This window comes from Candoia aspera, chromosome 8 (genome assembly GCF_035149785.1).
Source record: "Candoia aspera isolate rCanAsp1 chromosome 8, rCanAsp1.hap2, whole genome shotgun sequence".
Lineage (NCBI taxonomy): Eukaryota > Metazoa > Chordata > Lepidosauria > Squamata > Boidae > Candoia > Candoia aspera.
Window position 1 is genome coordinate 31,459,260 of NC_086160.1, and position 14,811 is coordinate 31,474,070.

At 42.4% G+C, this 14,811-nt stretch overlaps 1 protein-coding gene across 1 annotated transcript in view; it reads right to left on the reverse strand.

Moving 5' to 3' along the window:
- TLL1 (tolloid like 1) overlaps positions 1-14,390 on the reverse strand; it is a 150,809-nt gene extending 136,419 nt beyond the window's left edge. The window contains exon 1 of the mRNA XM_063310035.1: positions 12,887-14,390. Coding sequence (XP_063166105.1) covers positions 12,887-13,049 — 163 coding nt within the window. The 5' untranslated portion in view covers positions 13,050-14,390. The remainder of the gene's footprint in view (positions 1-12,886) is intronic.
- Between the last annotated feature and the right edge of the window lie 421 nt (positions 14,391-14,811).

A 14,811-nucleotide genomic window follows, 5' to 3' on the forward strand; every position in this document is an offset into this window, starting at 1 on the left:
AAGGGAATGTGTAATCTTAAACAGGGCCGCCGGGCAGCATTCTGCAGATGCAATAAGAGCGGAGAAATACTGACATTTTGCTGCTCTTACCGCCACAAGGTAGGCCTTAATAGCAGGTCTAGCTTGTGTTCGGTCAGGTTCGGTCTTTGTCGTCCTCCAGTGGTGCTCTAGGTATCTCTTAATCCTCTTCAGAACCCTCAGCTCCTCCATAAACCACGGGGAGTATCAGGTTTGATGGGATGAGAGAGGCCGCACAGGGGCGATCTTGTCCAAGGCCCTAGCTGCTTCCCTATTCCAGGCCGCTGGCAGGGCCTCCACTGAACCATGCAGCAGATCCTCGGGTATAACCCCCAGCTCCCTCTGAAACCCTAATGAGTCCATTAGTCACCGGGGGCAGACCAATCTAATAGGTCCTGCCTCCCTGCGGAGGGGAGTGGCATAAGAGAATCTCAGGCTCACCAGGGCATGATCTGACCATGACAAAGGAGAGAAATGTACTTCTCTCCTCAGATCACATTGCCATTGCAATGTGACAAGAAACCTAAGTCCAGGGTGAGGCCACTGTCCCGAGTTGGGTCTCAGATAATCTGAATCAGGTCCATGGCTGCCATGGTGGTCATGAACTCCTGAGCTGCCTCCGAGGCCCACCCCAGGGATGGCAGGTTGAAGTCCCCCAGAACCATAAGCCAACCCCGATATGGCCTCCAGCAGCTCAGGGAGGTTGCTACATAGCAGGGAGACTGGTACACTAGCAACATCCTCAACTGTTCCTGAGAACCCAACTTGAAAAATAGGGTCTCACACCCAGTCACTTGTGGAGCATGGCCCCTGAAAGCCACAAGAGATTCCTGGATGACAACAGCCACCCCTCCTCCCCTGCCCTCAGGTCTCAGCTGGTGCCATACTCGAAACCCGGCTGGGCACATCTCTAAAAGAGGAACACCTCCTTTCATGCCCAGCCAGGTTTCAGTAATGCACCCAGGTTGGCCCCCTCCTCTGTGATCAAGTCGCCGATGAGGGGGGCCTTGTTGTTAACGGACCTGGCATTGCAGAGCAGCAGCCAAAGCCCAGGGCCTCCATGGGTCTGCTGACCTAAAGCCTCAAACTGTGCATTCCTAATTTTTGATACCTCTGAATGGCAATGGAATATAGAGGGGGGAAAATAATTATCCTGAATAATTTGGATCTACATACTAACTTTATAACTTTAATGAATTGAAAACCAGAACATAATCAGTTTATAATCAGAATTTTTCATTTATTCGGCTAGGTACGGCAACACTGTAGATGGTAAATGGTGAAGAGTAATTATGGGCAAAGATTCCTCTGCTCATTTCAAGATTATTTTCAAAATATTTTCTAAGAAATGAAAAATCTGTGTTGAACTTCAAATGCAAACTTTATCATGATTCTGATGGTATCGTTGTGGAGAAAATTAAAACTCAGTTACAGTACACATATTTTGCATGCAAGTGTTTCCAGAGTCAAATCCAAAGCTTTTTAGAATGGCTCAGTTTTCTAAGACAGAATAAGGCAGAACTTTGCAGTTTCCTTATTCACAATCTCTTTGCAGAGTGGTATCTGCACTGTTTAAAGATGCAAAGTTGGTGTCGTTTTCCCCAATCTCTTCTCGGCTACTACCAATTTTCAGCTAAGTAAATTAAACTTAAGCCATGGTTTTAAAACTAGTTAAAATGGGAGAGGTTAGATTAGGATTAAATCTTAATTAATAGGAAAGCCCATTCACATAGTATCTCTGTCCAGATACATAGCATAAGAAAAAAAATTAATGAGTGGTTTGCATAGTCACAGTTAACACATATGCATACTTGTACATAAAAGTTTCAAATTTGCCTACAGGGCAGTTGATGTTTTATCCATATTCAGAATGTGTTCCTCATGTTCACATACTGGAATAATAAATTTACAAGCAACATTTCCAAAAGGGAGAAAAAGATCCCAGTGAACACCAACAATTTCAGAAAGGATCCATACAGAAAAAAACAACAGTGTTAATTTTCTCCAAATGGACTTATAGGCATAAGCGAAGCACATGAAGGAAGTTGTCATTCATACCCTTATATTGATGCTGAGAGTGAATAATAGTTTAAATATTAATTCTGTCCATGTTTATATTATGCTGGTATTAGAATAGCTGTAATTTAACAAGCCATATGTTTACCTCATTAAGATTTTTTTCCTGATTTAAAAAAAATCAATGCCTTTTCAAACTTAACTTTGTTTTTGTCAAAAGGTTTATTTAAAGAATTCATATTATTTATAAATAATGTATTATTCCTCTTATTATATGTACAATCTTAATTACTAGAATTGCAAATCATATTGAAAGAATATAGACTGATTTGTTGTTGGGAAGGAGCACCTAATGAGTTACTGAACATAAAAGGAAAATCAGTTCTATTTCCACCATCCAGTTTTTTCATGCCCCTTAATTATTTTAAAAAAATAATTTTAATCATTTTGAGCATATGAATATTACATACAAATAAATACTAAGCAAAAGAACCCCCAGAAGCCAATGTAAGTCCACATGGCACCTGTCTGCATTGATTTAACTTGTATATTACCTTGTATATTGATTTAACTTGTATATTACCTTGTATATTATTAGGCACCAGTCTGCATTGATTTAAATATAAATAAATCTTTTTTTTAATGTTAAGTAAATGTGCAAATTAGCCAGGTACCACAGTAATGCACTATGGTGTGAGCATTGTTGATTTAAAAAAAAAATACAACCAAGAGTATTACAATTGTTAATCTGATATTTTTGCTATTATTTTAAGATATACTACCATAAAAAGAACATTTCTGTAGCTAATTGCTTCAGAGAGCAGCCATGATCCTCTGAAATAAATCCCTTTGAACATTTTATCTGATATTCTTGCCAATAAAAACAATTACAGGCTAATTATCTATTAATTTCTGGCTCTCTTGTCAAGCAAATATCACCTCAGCAATGTTAAGCATGCAGAGCAGATGGTTAAGGACCAGGAGTGCCTCCCCTTAGGCATCACCTTTCACATAACTCAATAAAATAAGAGCCCAAAGCTATTTTAGAGCAAAAGTGATCTCTACATCTTTGATTCTTGACAATCTTGCCTTTAAATATTGAAGGGGAAAACCACATTCTTACATCACAGAAGCTAATGCTACCCAACAGAGAAAATGCAATGTCTGCGGTTTATGGGCTTGATGTATCAATTTGCTGATTGGCTTGGACAAGTCCCTCTCAGACTCACTTCATCATCTGTAAAGTACAGGTATCGGTCATTCCTCTTCAGAATACAAGACAAAATACAGCTATGCAACAACTTGTTAGGCCTTGAGAACTGCATCACTTTTTATTCTTTTACTGAATATACTTCCTTAACAGTCCTCAAAAGTTGCATCTCAAAACTAAAGACAGGAGATTCAGGATTTCACAAAGAATATAATTTGTAACATCTACCTGGAGACTACAATTTTTAGGTAGATGTGACAAATCATATTCTTTGTGAAATCCTGAACCTAAAAACTGTAGTCTCCTAAGATAAACTGTTGTCGATGATATAGCCCTCTTTCACAAGAAAACTGCCCTACTAGCAAGCCAATAAATCAAAATTCCACCTCAAAGAAACCATCAGACCTCTCTATGTTTCTTCTTTCGTTTGACACCATTGTGCCTCACCTTTCTGCCTACTAGTGTTTCTATCTTCAGTTCATGTTTGCTTGTACTTACCTAAACTTGGAAGGTTCACACTTCCTCTGAGAAGTTTACAAAGTTAAGAACTACAGTAGAGCTTCCAGACAGCCCAAACAACCTAGTTCTCTTCATTAACCCTGTTCTAAATTATAGAAATGAGAACCAGTTTGATCTAGTTATTAGGTTTCTCAATTAGGAGTGGGGAGTTCTAGTCCTACTTTAGGAATGGAAGCCAACTGGGTGACTTTGAGTCAATCTCTCTCTTTCAGCCCTAGGAAGAAGGCAATGGCAAACAATAATGGCAAACTGCTTGGACTTATCCAGGCAGATACTAGGATTCAAGATGGACTTGAAGACACAATATATATCCCCCAAGTCCTGCTACACTGCCTCATTGTAGTGGTGCGAGGTGTTCTTGGGAGTTATGACTGAAGAATGAGGGGAGTGACAAGAAGAATATATATTTCCAGCAAGGTCACCCAAGGTGTGAAGGTCATCCCAGCTGCCCAGCTACAGCAAGCAGGAACCTATATTGGACAGCAGCAATACAGGAAGACCCTAGACACAGATGATCATTTCAGTGACATCATTTCATACTGCATAGGAGAAAGCAATGGTAAATCACTCTCATATTTCATCAAGAAAGCCACTTAGATAAGACAAAATAAAGTGACTAATGATATAGTGCCAGATGTTGGGTCCTTCAGGTTGGGTGACACTCAACATGCTACTGACAAAGGTCTGAGATCTTTCATAGTACTAATGGTGTTTATGACACAGCTACATTAAAGTTTAATGATATCTAGTTGCTGATGTTGCCATGCATGAAAAGAAAATCCAAAGCTGCAAAGACAGAATGACAGTGGGAACATGGAAGCTAACATGGGAAAGCTTAATACAGTGAGAGATAAAATGAACTGACTACACACTGACATCTTAAGCATTGTAATAGCAAAGATGTGGCTAGGGGCTGACTGTGAAACAGTTCACAAATGACTCATGTGCAAGTTCCAAGGCAAGCTAAAGGGGAAGAAAAAAACTAACCAGTTTCCATGATATAATCTTGAGCATATTCCCACCATTTTCAAGGAAAATATTGGGAATCACTTTAAAGTCCTGAACCTCAATGATAGGGAACCAGAAGAATGAATGAAATCAAAGGAATTGTTAAGGTGTCAGTTGCTTTGCACACCTACCATGGAATTGCATGAAGTTGCTGCTTAATGCTACATGCATCAGATTAACTGCTGAGAGCAAACTCGTGTCAGCTTTCGCAGCTTTGCAGACAGAGAGAATCGTTAAGCACATTCCTTCACAAGCTGTTGCAGCCAAGGACAGGCTGACAAGACACCTGGACTCTTATTAAGTCTAAGGAACTGGGAGGGGGAAATCAGGAGTGTGAACCGGCTGGTTTGTGAAACAGTGAGACAGGGGGGGGAGACTAGTCAGAGGGAATTATTTAATTTGAATGCTTGGAGCCAAAACGTTATTCAGAGCTTTGCAACTCTCCTGTGTAATTGGATTTTAATAAATGAATTCTTTAAGCTTTCTAATGGACGGTCTGGAGAACTTCTCAAGTTAAGATCCTGGTACTGGGGCCGTCACATAAAGATGAATGTGAGAAAAGACTGTGAAAGACCAAGAAACCAAAGAAACCTAACTGGATGTTAGAAGAGAAGATGGATTTTGCCCAGAAGAGAAGACAAGCCAAAGCCAAGAAAGACAGATCTCAGGAAGGAACTTAACAAAGAATTTCAGAGAGCTGTTACAAGAGACAAGAAGCAGTATTACAACGACATCTGTAACAACATTGAAGATGTCTCCAAAAAATAAGGAAAATCTTCCAAAAGATCTCCAAACTGAGAAGGATGTTCCAACCTCAAATTGGTAAGCTAATTGATGCCAATGGGCAGATAGTAACCGATTCAAATAAGATCAAAGATGGAAAGAATATATTGAAATTCTATACAGTATGGATGTCAACATCCAAGATACCTTAGAAAATATTCCCTATTTAGTACTAGAAGATGAAGTTTGATCAGCACTTCAGCCATTACCAAGTCAGAAAACTGCAAGAATTAATGGAATATCTGCAGAAATATGGCACACAGAAGCAGAAGGATCAGTTTTGGTTCAAACCAAACTATGCCAGCAAATATGTAGAATGACCCAGTGGCCATGAAGATAATGGTTTTCCCTATGACTGTATGGAAGTGAAACTGAATTCTGAAGAAGCAGGAGTATTGAAGAGTGCAGTATTGACACTTTTGAATTTTGATGTTGGAAAAGACTGCTGAAAATACCACAGATAGTCAAGAAAACAAACAAATGGATCATCAAACAAATCAATCCAGAGTTATCATTTGAGGCACAAATGACCAGGCTCAAGTTGGCATATTTTGAACACATTATACAAAGAATGAGCTTTCTTGAAAAGTCTATACTTTTGGGTAAGTTGGACGGAAAGAGAAGATGAAGACAACTAGCAGCAAGATGGATGGACTCAATTACAGTGGCGATGGGTACACTGTTGGAAGGCCTGAAGGGGACAGATCACCATGGAGAAGATCTATCTATTGATCACTAAGAACCTACTTGATGGCACATATTCAATTAAAAAACAAAAACTGTAGAAGCAAATGAACAGCTGCCCCTAAAGTTAAACAGACTGAAACAATGCTCTCAGGTGGCAAAAGCTGAATCAGAGAGCACTGCTAAGATGGTGAAAGAAAGAGCTGTGTTGCCATTCCCCCTCTACATTAGCCTACTGTCTAAGTTATGCTGGAAAATGCTGTCTCATCTGTTGGATTGATCCAGCCACCAGTCTGGTAAGTTTCTGTAAGTGGATGGGAGAAAGGGCACCATCCAGTCTTTTGCCTAAAATTACAAACTATCTGAAGCCAACCAAGAGACAAACTGGTTAACCAGTGGCATATGGCATATGGATGCAAGGAGCCTTAAGAAGTTGAGCAAAATGAAGACAGCAACTAGCCAGAACATTTGTAATAGTGTTAAGAAGAGGAATTTAAAAAATAGGAGCCAGAAATGAAATTAAGTACAAATGAAGATGGTATGGATAACTTTCCTTTCCAAGAATGAAAGATTTTGTACTCTATAAAATGAAGCAAAAATACCAAAGTAACTTTGCTAGCATGCATTTTCACATTTGATAGTTCTATAGTTGCAACAGAGATAGAAGAAGAAGAGCCATTCAAGAAGAGACAGGTTTTTTTGTTACTTCTCTGGCAAATTCTCTGCCTCAAAGCTACATGCAGGCTCTGTAACACTTGAGTCTCATCACCATACCTGGATTAGAGACATCTCATGGCTTTCTGTTCTACTATCACAGAAAGACTGTTTCCTTTAGTCATTCACACCTTACTTATCTCATCTGGGTTCCATCAGAACTACTGAACCTTTAGCTACCATATACCAACCTTCAATTGCATGGCAAAATAATTAAGATTCTTTTACAATACATAGAAAATGAACTTTGGCATGCATGTATGTGTCCTGAATCCTTAAAAATGAAAGGTGTCACCATTCTTCCTTTAAATCACAAACTAACTACCTGGTTTATAGTATTCTTGCACAAAGTAACCCAAGGCACAGGTAGGGCAAGAGGTGGAGTTTTAGTAATTCCAAACTAGTTTTTAAATGGGGAAAGGGCAAGTTACTGTTGCAATCTGCAAAGTAGATAAATCCACCCACGCACATTAGCAATCCCCAGAATGCAGGGCAGGATGCCACCAGAAGCCAGGACTATGATAGCTGCAATAAAAAGCTGTACACCGCCATTCCACTAAAGTTAGGTATTTTTCTCTCTCCACCAAAATCATCTGTAAATTATTAAACTCCAAGTAAATTAATTACTAAAATTTACTGGTACTATAAATAATATATATTTGCTTATATACACCATTTACTCTGTATGAAATATTAGAACAAATATGACATCATAATATTTTTCAAATGTCACAAATAACATAACCAAGTCATTTTCATTCATTTTCATTCAGCCCTCTAAAATTCAGAGCCTTTTACCTTATGAATGAGCATTTCACTATGTGATGACCATTAAAGAAAATGTTTAAAACAGAATAAATTCAGTACTCACATTTTATACAAACTATACAGTAGTACATAGATTAGTCCTACTATAGTTAAAGGGACTTACTACTAATTAAAAGCCACTTTGGTGTAGTGGTTAAGGCATCAGGCTAGAAAGTGAGAGAATGAGAATTCTAGTCCCGCCTTAGACACAAAGCCAGCTGGGTGACCTTGGGCCAGTCACTCTCTCTCAGCCCTAGGAAGGAGGCAATGGTAAACCATTTCCAAAAAAATCTTGCCAAGAAAACTGCAGGGACCCGTCCAGGCAGTCTCCAAGAATCAGACATGATTGAACAGATAAAACAAAAAGTGTAAATAAGAACTGCAAACAAGCACAACCCTACGCATACTTAAGGGAAAGGGAAAGCTTTCCCTTGACATTAAGTCCAGTCCTGTCCGACTCTAGGGGGCGGTGCTCATCTCCATTTCAAAGCCGAAGAGCCGGCGTTTGTCTGTAGACACTTCCGTGGTCATGTGGCCGGCATGACTACACAGAACGCCGTTACCTGCCCGCCGAAGCAGAACCTATTAATCTACTCACATTTGCATGTTTTCGAACTGCTAGGTTGGCAGGAGCTGGGACTAGCAATGGGAGCTCACCCCATCACGCAGATTCGAACCGCCGACCTTCCGATCGACAAGCTCAGCAGCTCAGCGGTTTAACCCGCAGCATCACCGCACCCCCTTACCTGGGGATACTTACGCATACTTACCTGGGTATAAATCCAACTAAATATAATTTGACTTACTTCTGAATATAGTTTTATACAATTGCCTTACTAGGTTACAAACCTAAGCATATTTATTTGAAAATAGATCTTACCGGTAGCAATCAGTGGGGATAAGCACCAAGAACTAATTGGGAAGAAGTACACTGAACTCAGTGGCACTTACATGTAAGTAACCTTGCTCAAGACTATTCAGAAGCTTGAAAGATGGTCAGAATGACTGTGATATTTAGAGCACCTAGAACAATTTATAGCTGAAACATAATTATTTGCTTCCAATCAAGTAAAGAATATTTAGCAATTTATACCAAGATGGCACATATATTTAGTATTGAAAAAAGGAACTGTTATAGAGCATATTGGCACTGTCAACATATAAATAAAAATGACTAAAAGCAACCAAACAACATATACCAGGGCTAGGCCTCAAACCACTGAATTTGGAGTACACCCATCACAACTTAGACCACAAACCACTTAATCCCATTCTTTGCTAAAGAATAAAAAAATGGAGGATTGTGGTCAACATGAATACTATTTTTGGCTGAACTACATCTCAAGGAAAAAAGCAAATAATACAAATGAAGTAATAGCAAAATTAAAGCACTTGTTTTAAATTCCAACTGTCCACATGGGCCCAGATTGCATGTAACAGCTCTTTCAAAATAATACGATATGTACATCATATACACAAACTACGAAGGTATGTCATTTTGATGTAATAAACCATGACCCCATTCCTGGTGCTGAGAAAGCCACTGAGCAGGATTAAATGGATCCAGTATTAACTTACTCAAGTCACTTAAAGAGCATATAAATCTAAAACACATGTCTTGCAATCAACAGATGTTTGACTAGAGTCTGGAAAAACAGAGATGTTCCTTTTGACATATTAACCAATAGCTAACAAAGTTAATTTAAAGAATATGAAAGAATATTACAGTAGGTGGACATGGGCATTTAAATAGCTAGTAACCAGATACTCTTCATATAACCAAATATGTATGTACAGTATGTAAATTAACAATATAAAGCACTATTCATAGAATGAAAGGCAACTTTTGTATCTTATAACCCATTTTATTGCACAGGAAATTAATATTATCTATTTTAAAAATAACAGATCCAATTTTTTTTCTCCAAGTTCCATAAACTGATTTAATAAGTGAAGATCATCAAAGAAATCCTTCCTGCAAGGGAAGACAGTTGGCCAGATTTCAGCTTTTCAAAGGAAAGATGTTAGCAATTCCTCTGGGAGATACATGGCAGACTTCTCTCCAGATTGACTCCTTCAGACAAGCATTTGAGTACTTGCTTTCTGGCTTTAAAAAGAAATATCCATTTGGAGGAATTAGTCTTCATCTCCTACTATTGCTTCTCCATAGTAGGAAGCAGGGGTTTAATCCTTTTTCATGTCCTAATGTGGTCTACAGAGAACCAGTTTGGTGCAGTGATTAAGGATCAGGCTAGAAACTGGGAGACTGTGAGTTCTAGTCCTGCCTTAGGCACAAAGCCAGTTGGGTGACCTTGGGCCAGTCACTCACCCTCCTGAGGAAGCAGGCAATGGCCAACCCCTTCTGAAAATCTTGCCGAGAAAACTGCAGGGACTAGTCCAGGCAGTCACCAAAAATTAACTCTGACTTGAAGGAATAATAAGAATAAGAATAAGTCTGGCAGTGGTGGTCCTAGTGTTTATCAGCACACTGGGTGCAATTCCAAAAAACCTTGGATGGCACTTAGAAAATCTGTGCATTGACAAAGTTTCCATCTGTCAATTACAAAAGTCTACACTGCTTGGATCCACACATATACTACACTATTACATTACAACAACCTAGGTTCTTGGGAAGAACTCGAAGCAAATGAAGGTCAGCACCAACTAAAGAATTGGCAGCTGTGATTTCATGTTGTTGTGTATAATAATAGTAATAGTAATAGTAATAATATCTATAATTAATTGACTTATCTCCTCAATTATTCTAGTTAAACTTGCAATAAATAAACCATAATTTATTGACAGAGGATGGTAGGCACTAATGTAATACATACTGCCTTCCATGAGTCAGCTTTTGGTCTTCCTAGCCTACACAGACTGGCAGCTGCTCTCCTAGGGTTCAGGAAATTTGTTTAGCTCAACTCGGAGATGCCATGGATCAACCCTGGGATCTTTTGCATGCAAAGTTTATCTTCTGTCATTTACTAATGTCCTGTTTCTACAATCTGGGCAGAGTATTCTTCAAATGATTAATTTTAAATAGTTCTTTTATGCTGCTAATTTGACCATCCCTAAGGCTTGGGTCCAAACTAAAATACTTGCCTTTCGATGCATTTAATGACAAGAATTAGAGTACAGTATTTCCTGGTTTAGACAGTCTTGACTTTTCTTTCAGATCTATCATTCAGTAGGTCCTGAAATAAATGCTAGTTCAAGACTGGAAAAACTGGGAGTAAGCCTAATGAGCTCAGCGAATTCTTTTGATTAAATTTAGATAGGACTGGACTGGGAAAGGAAAACACTATTTCTTGGGGCAGCTTTTATACAACAAGGAAAACAAACATGAGCAATATCATACAGAAAATGTTATGATGGCAGCAAATTCAGAACATACTCCAATGAGTTAGGTAGCAGCTATCAGTTAATAAGAGGGTGGATTGTTCCTGGATATTTTTTGCAACCTGTGTTCCAGTATAACATCTTGCACATTTTTTTTCTTCTTAAGAGGAATTACACTGTACCTGAAATGGCACCTCTGCCTCTGCTTTGAACTCACCTGAAAACCTGAAAATGTTCTATCTTTGGAAGCAGCTGAAACTTAGAGGAGGGGGGGGGGGTTCTTTCCTTAAAAAAAAACATTAAAAAACAAAAAACAAAAGGGAATCCTCATTAAAGTCAAGGCTTATCTAAAGGGCAGGTGCTCCCACATCCAGCGGCACTGATCTGGGTAATGAAGATTGCTGCTGTCCCTTCTCTTAGGGCACCTCCTAAAACTTCCTCTGCCTGAAGCCCCCTAGAACTGTCCTGCTGGATTACAGTTCCCACAATGCCCAGTGTGGTGGGTGAAGAACAGCTTCCCAAGAGCTAACTTTACACTTCCTACCAAGCCTAACACCTGGTGGTTTAAAAGGACAGCTGTGTCAAGAGTGCCTACCCCTCTCCTCATTCCAAGGCTGAGAATGCGGATTTGCTTCTTTCAGATAAAGTGGCTGCAGATGGGTGACCCAGCACTGTGTTACTGTGCACCAGTTCTGGGGACAACAGAACAGTCTTGACAAGCTACCGGTGCTCACGCGCACTCTTGCTTAAATTGTTAAGAATGCTGGGAGATTTTTCATGTGTCATACATACACGGTCATCAAACCCTGCCCTTAGGCACAGGCTGCCCAGGAATAAACTTGCTAAATTCAGCACGCACGGTCTTGAGTGCACCCCTTACTGCAGAAATGGCCAATAGGACTGTAATTCTCCGCAGTTGATTCTTTGTTGTCTTGAAACAACGAGGATTGAATCGCACCTCCACCAGACGCAGCTAAGGCATAAACATGGACTTTTCCCAGGCTTAACCCCAGGAACAACCCACTCCAATTTGGTAAGAAGTTGTAATGATAAAGAAACAGCAGCATATTTCAGGCTTGCGGAATGCCTTGCCCTACCTATTTAAAGCTGCTCTTCGTTGATGTGATTAAGGGGGCACAAGGCAGAAGAAGAGCTTCCTAGGTAAACCCGACCTCTTCTCAACTTCCAGATCAATATTAAAACTCACGACAGGGGCACGGAGTGGCTCCCTTTCCTTTTCGAGTCGTCCACCCCTTTCGGTCAGCGTAGCAACATGAAGTGGCGCGTGTGCGAGGGACGGGGAAGAAAGGGACCCCCGAAGAATGACATTTCCAAGAGTCACTGGAGGCAGGGGAAACCAGCGCCAGGTTTCCCCTTCCGCCGTTTGCTTTCTTTTCTCCGAGGCTTGGACGGCAGCACGGCCGCAAAGTGCGAAGGGTGCCTGGGTGCGGGGGAAGGAGGAGAGAGCCGGCTGCGCCGGCGGCGAATCCCGAGACAACAGGTTCTCGGAGAACTGCCCCCAGCGGCTTGCGGGGCCACTCCAGCGGAATCCAAGTGCGCCTGCCCCGGCTTTCTCCAGCTTCCTCTTGGGTAGGAATTTTTCACTTCGCTCCGAAGCGAAGAAGGAAACAGGTGAGCTGCCTCTGTACATCTCGTTCTTCCGCCCCGTTTAAGCCATATTTACCCGCGGGGGGAGATAAAATCCCTCTCGATGGGGAAGAGCCGGAGAAAAGGCCGGGGGGAGGGCGAGTGCCCGAAGAGACTAATCTCGCCTGGGAAGGCACTTACCGGCTTTGCAAGGATCCTTGTAATCTATGGTTTCAGCCTGATCCTCCTCGCTGAAATCGTAAACGTAGTCGAAATCCAGGCTGGAGCAGCGGCAGCGGGAGAGTTTGTTCCAGAGGGCCACCCCAGCCAGCCACAGAGCCACCCTCCAGCAAAACATGTTCATGCTCCTCAGTGAAGAGATGAGAGAGAGAGGGAGGCGAGGCGCCGGGTGCCAGGAGTGGCTGAGTGTACGTGTGGCGGAGGGGGCTGGAGAGAAGCGGAGATTCACGGCTGCCCGCCCTGCAGTGGGGAGAACGGGGAGCGAGTTTCTCGTCCGCACCGACAGGCTTCTCTTCTCCAGTGGGGTCGGACCCGGAGCTGGGGCTTCCCCCCATGCAAATGAATCGGGAGGGTGCCGTGTGCGTGGGCGTGTGTGTGTGTGTGCGCGCGTGGAGGACGAAGGGGTCCGACTCTACTCTTCTCTGAGCAGGCGAGGAGGGAAGTTGCAAAGTGGAGAGACGCTGGCTCGCCCGCCTGCCCTCTCACAGCGCCGAGCTCTTCTCCTCGCCTCTGTCAAAGGCCAAGCAAACTTTTCTGCGTTCCCGCCACAGCCGCCGCCGGGGCAGCAGCAGCACCAGGCTGCCGGGGGCTTTTCTGGCCAGGACTCGGCAACAGAGCCAAGTCGTTGGAAGAATCCCTTCACCCGGTCGGCTCTTGCCGCGCTTCCCGCTGTTCCCGATTTTGCTGCTGGGCGATGGAGTCGGGCTGCACATCAGCAAGCTGCCGGGGGTGGGGGAGAGAAAGAGAAGCCCAGAGAGGAGCGGGGGGACGACCAGGCGCACGGCAGCCCTGCAGTGATGGCAACGCGTCAGCAAAGGAGAGAGGAAGGAAAAGTGCAAAGGCTTTCCTCTTTTTTGATTTCCCTGAGTTTCCCCCGCCAGTCCTCCTCCTCCCCCCTCCTTTTAATTAGCAAAAACGTTCAGCAGAATCTTCGCTGTCAGCATCCTGCTTACTTATTCCGACCAGAAGGGCCAGGATCCGGGATGCCTCTGATCTGTTGCTCTGATAGCCTTAGGAAAACATGCGCGCCTGTCCGGTGTGCCCCGCTCTCCATACAGCTGCTGTCTGTTGAGATAAGCGGAGCGGAGCAGGACTTTACGGGGCAGACGGTGACCGGAGCGGGGGAGGAATCAGTGCCCGGGCATGATTGTTTCGCAATGGCCCCCAAGGTCGCCCGAATCCGGAAACAGAAAGATGGAAAGGAGGTTCGGCGAGGGTGACAACAACGGTGATGAGAAATAATTGCAACGCTTTTCCCTGTCTCTGCCTCTTTCACTTTCTGCTGCCAGCGTGCAAGGCGCGAGGAAGGGAAGGAAAGTTGTTTTTGTTTTGTTTTGTTTTTTTAAGGCGTCCACCGGTTTGTTGAACGGAGTATAAGACGACCATCGATCGGCGAAGTTCAGCCAAGGAAAGCAGTTTCAGCTGTGGGCTTTAAAAAAAAGTCACGCGAAAGCAAACGTAGAATTAGGAGAGCGAAAGAATAATGTTAAAGAAAGCAGGCTGTGCATCAGCAGCAAACAGTAGCAATAATTTTTGCAGGCAGCTCGGCCCTGGCTTTCCAGCGGATGCGAAAGGTTAACGGGGTTTTCAGAAGCAAAGTTTCCGTCGCAGCTTCGTCTCCTTCCCTCCCTTGCTTGGAAGTGCGTGCTGTGCATTCGGTTGCAGCGACCAGCCTCAAAACGTAGGCAGTGTGAGGGCTGGGTTTGTTTTCTAAACCAGCCAAACGAATCAGCGAGTTTAAAATCTGACTTCAGTCGATCCGCCTGAAAAATAAAACGTGGAGCTCGACTAAGACAGTAACAGCACAGAGATATATCTCAAAGGGGGCGAGGAGGGAGGGTGAGATACTTAATTTTATGCATAAGGAATATACGGCATTACTATGC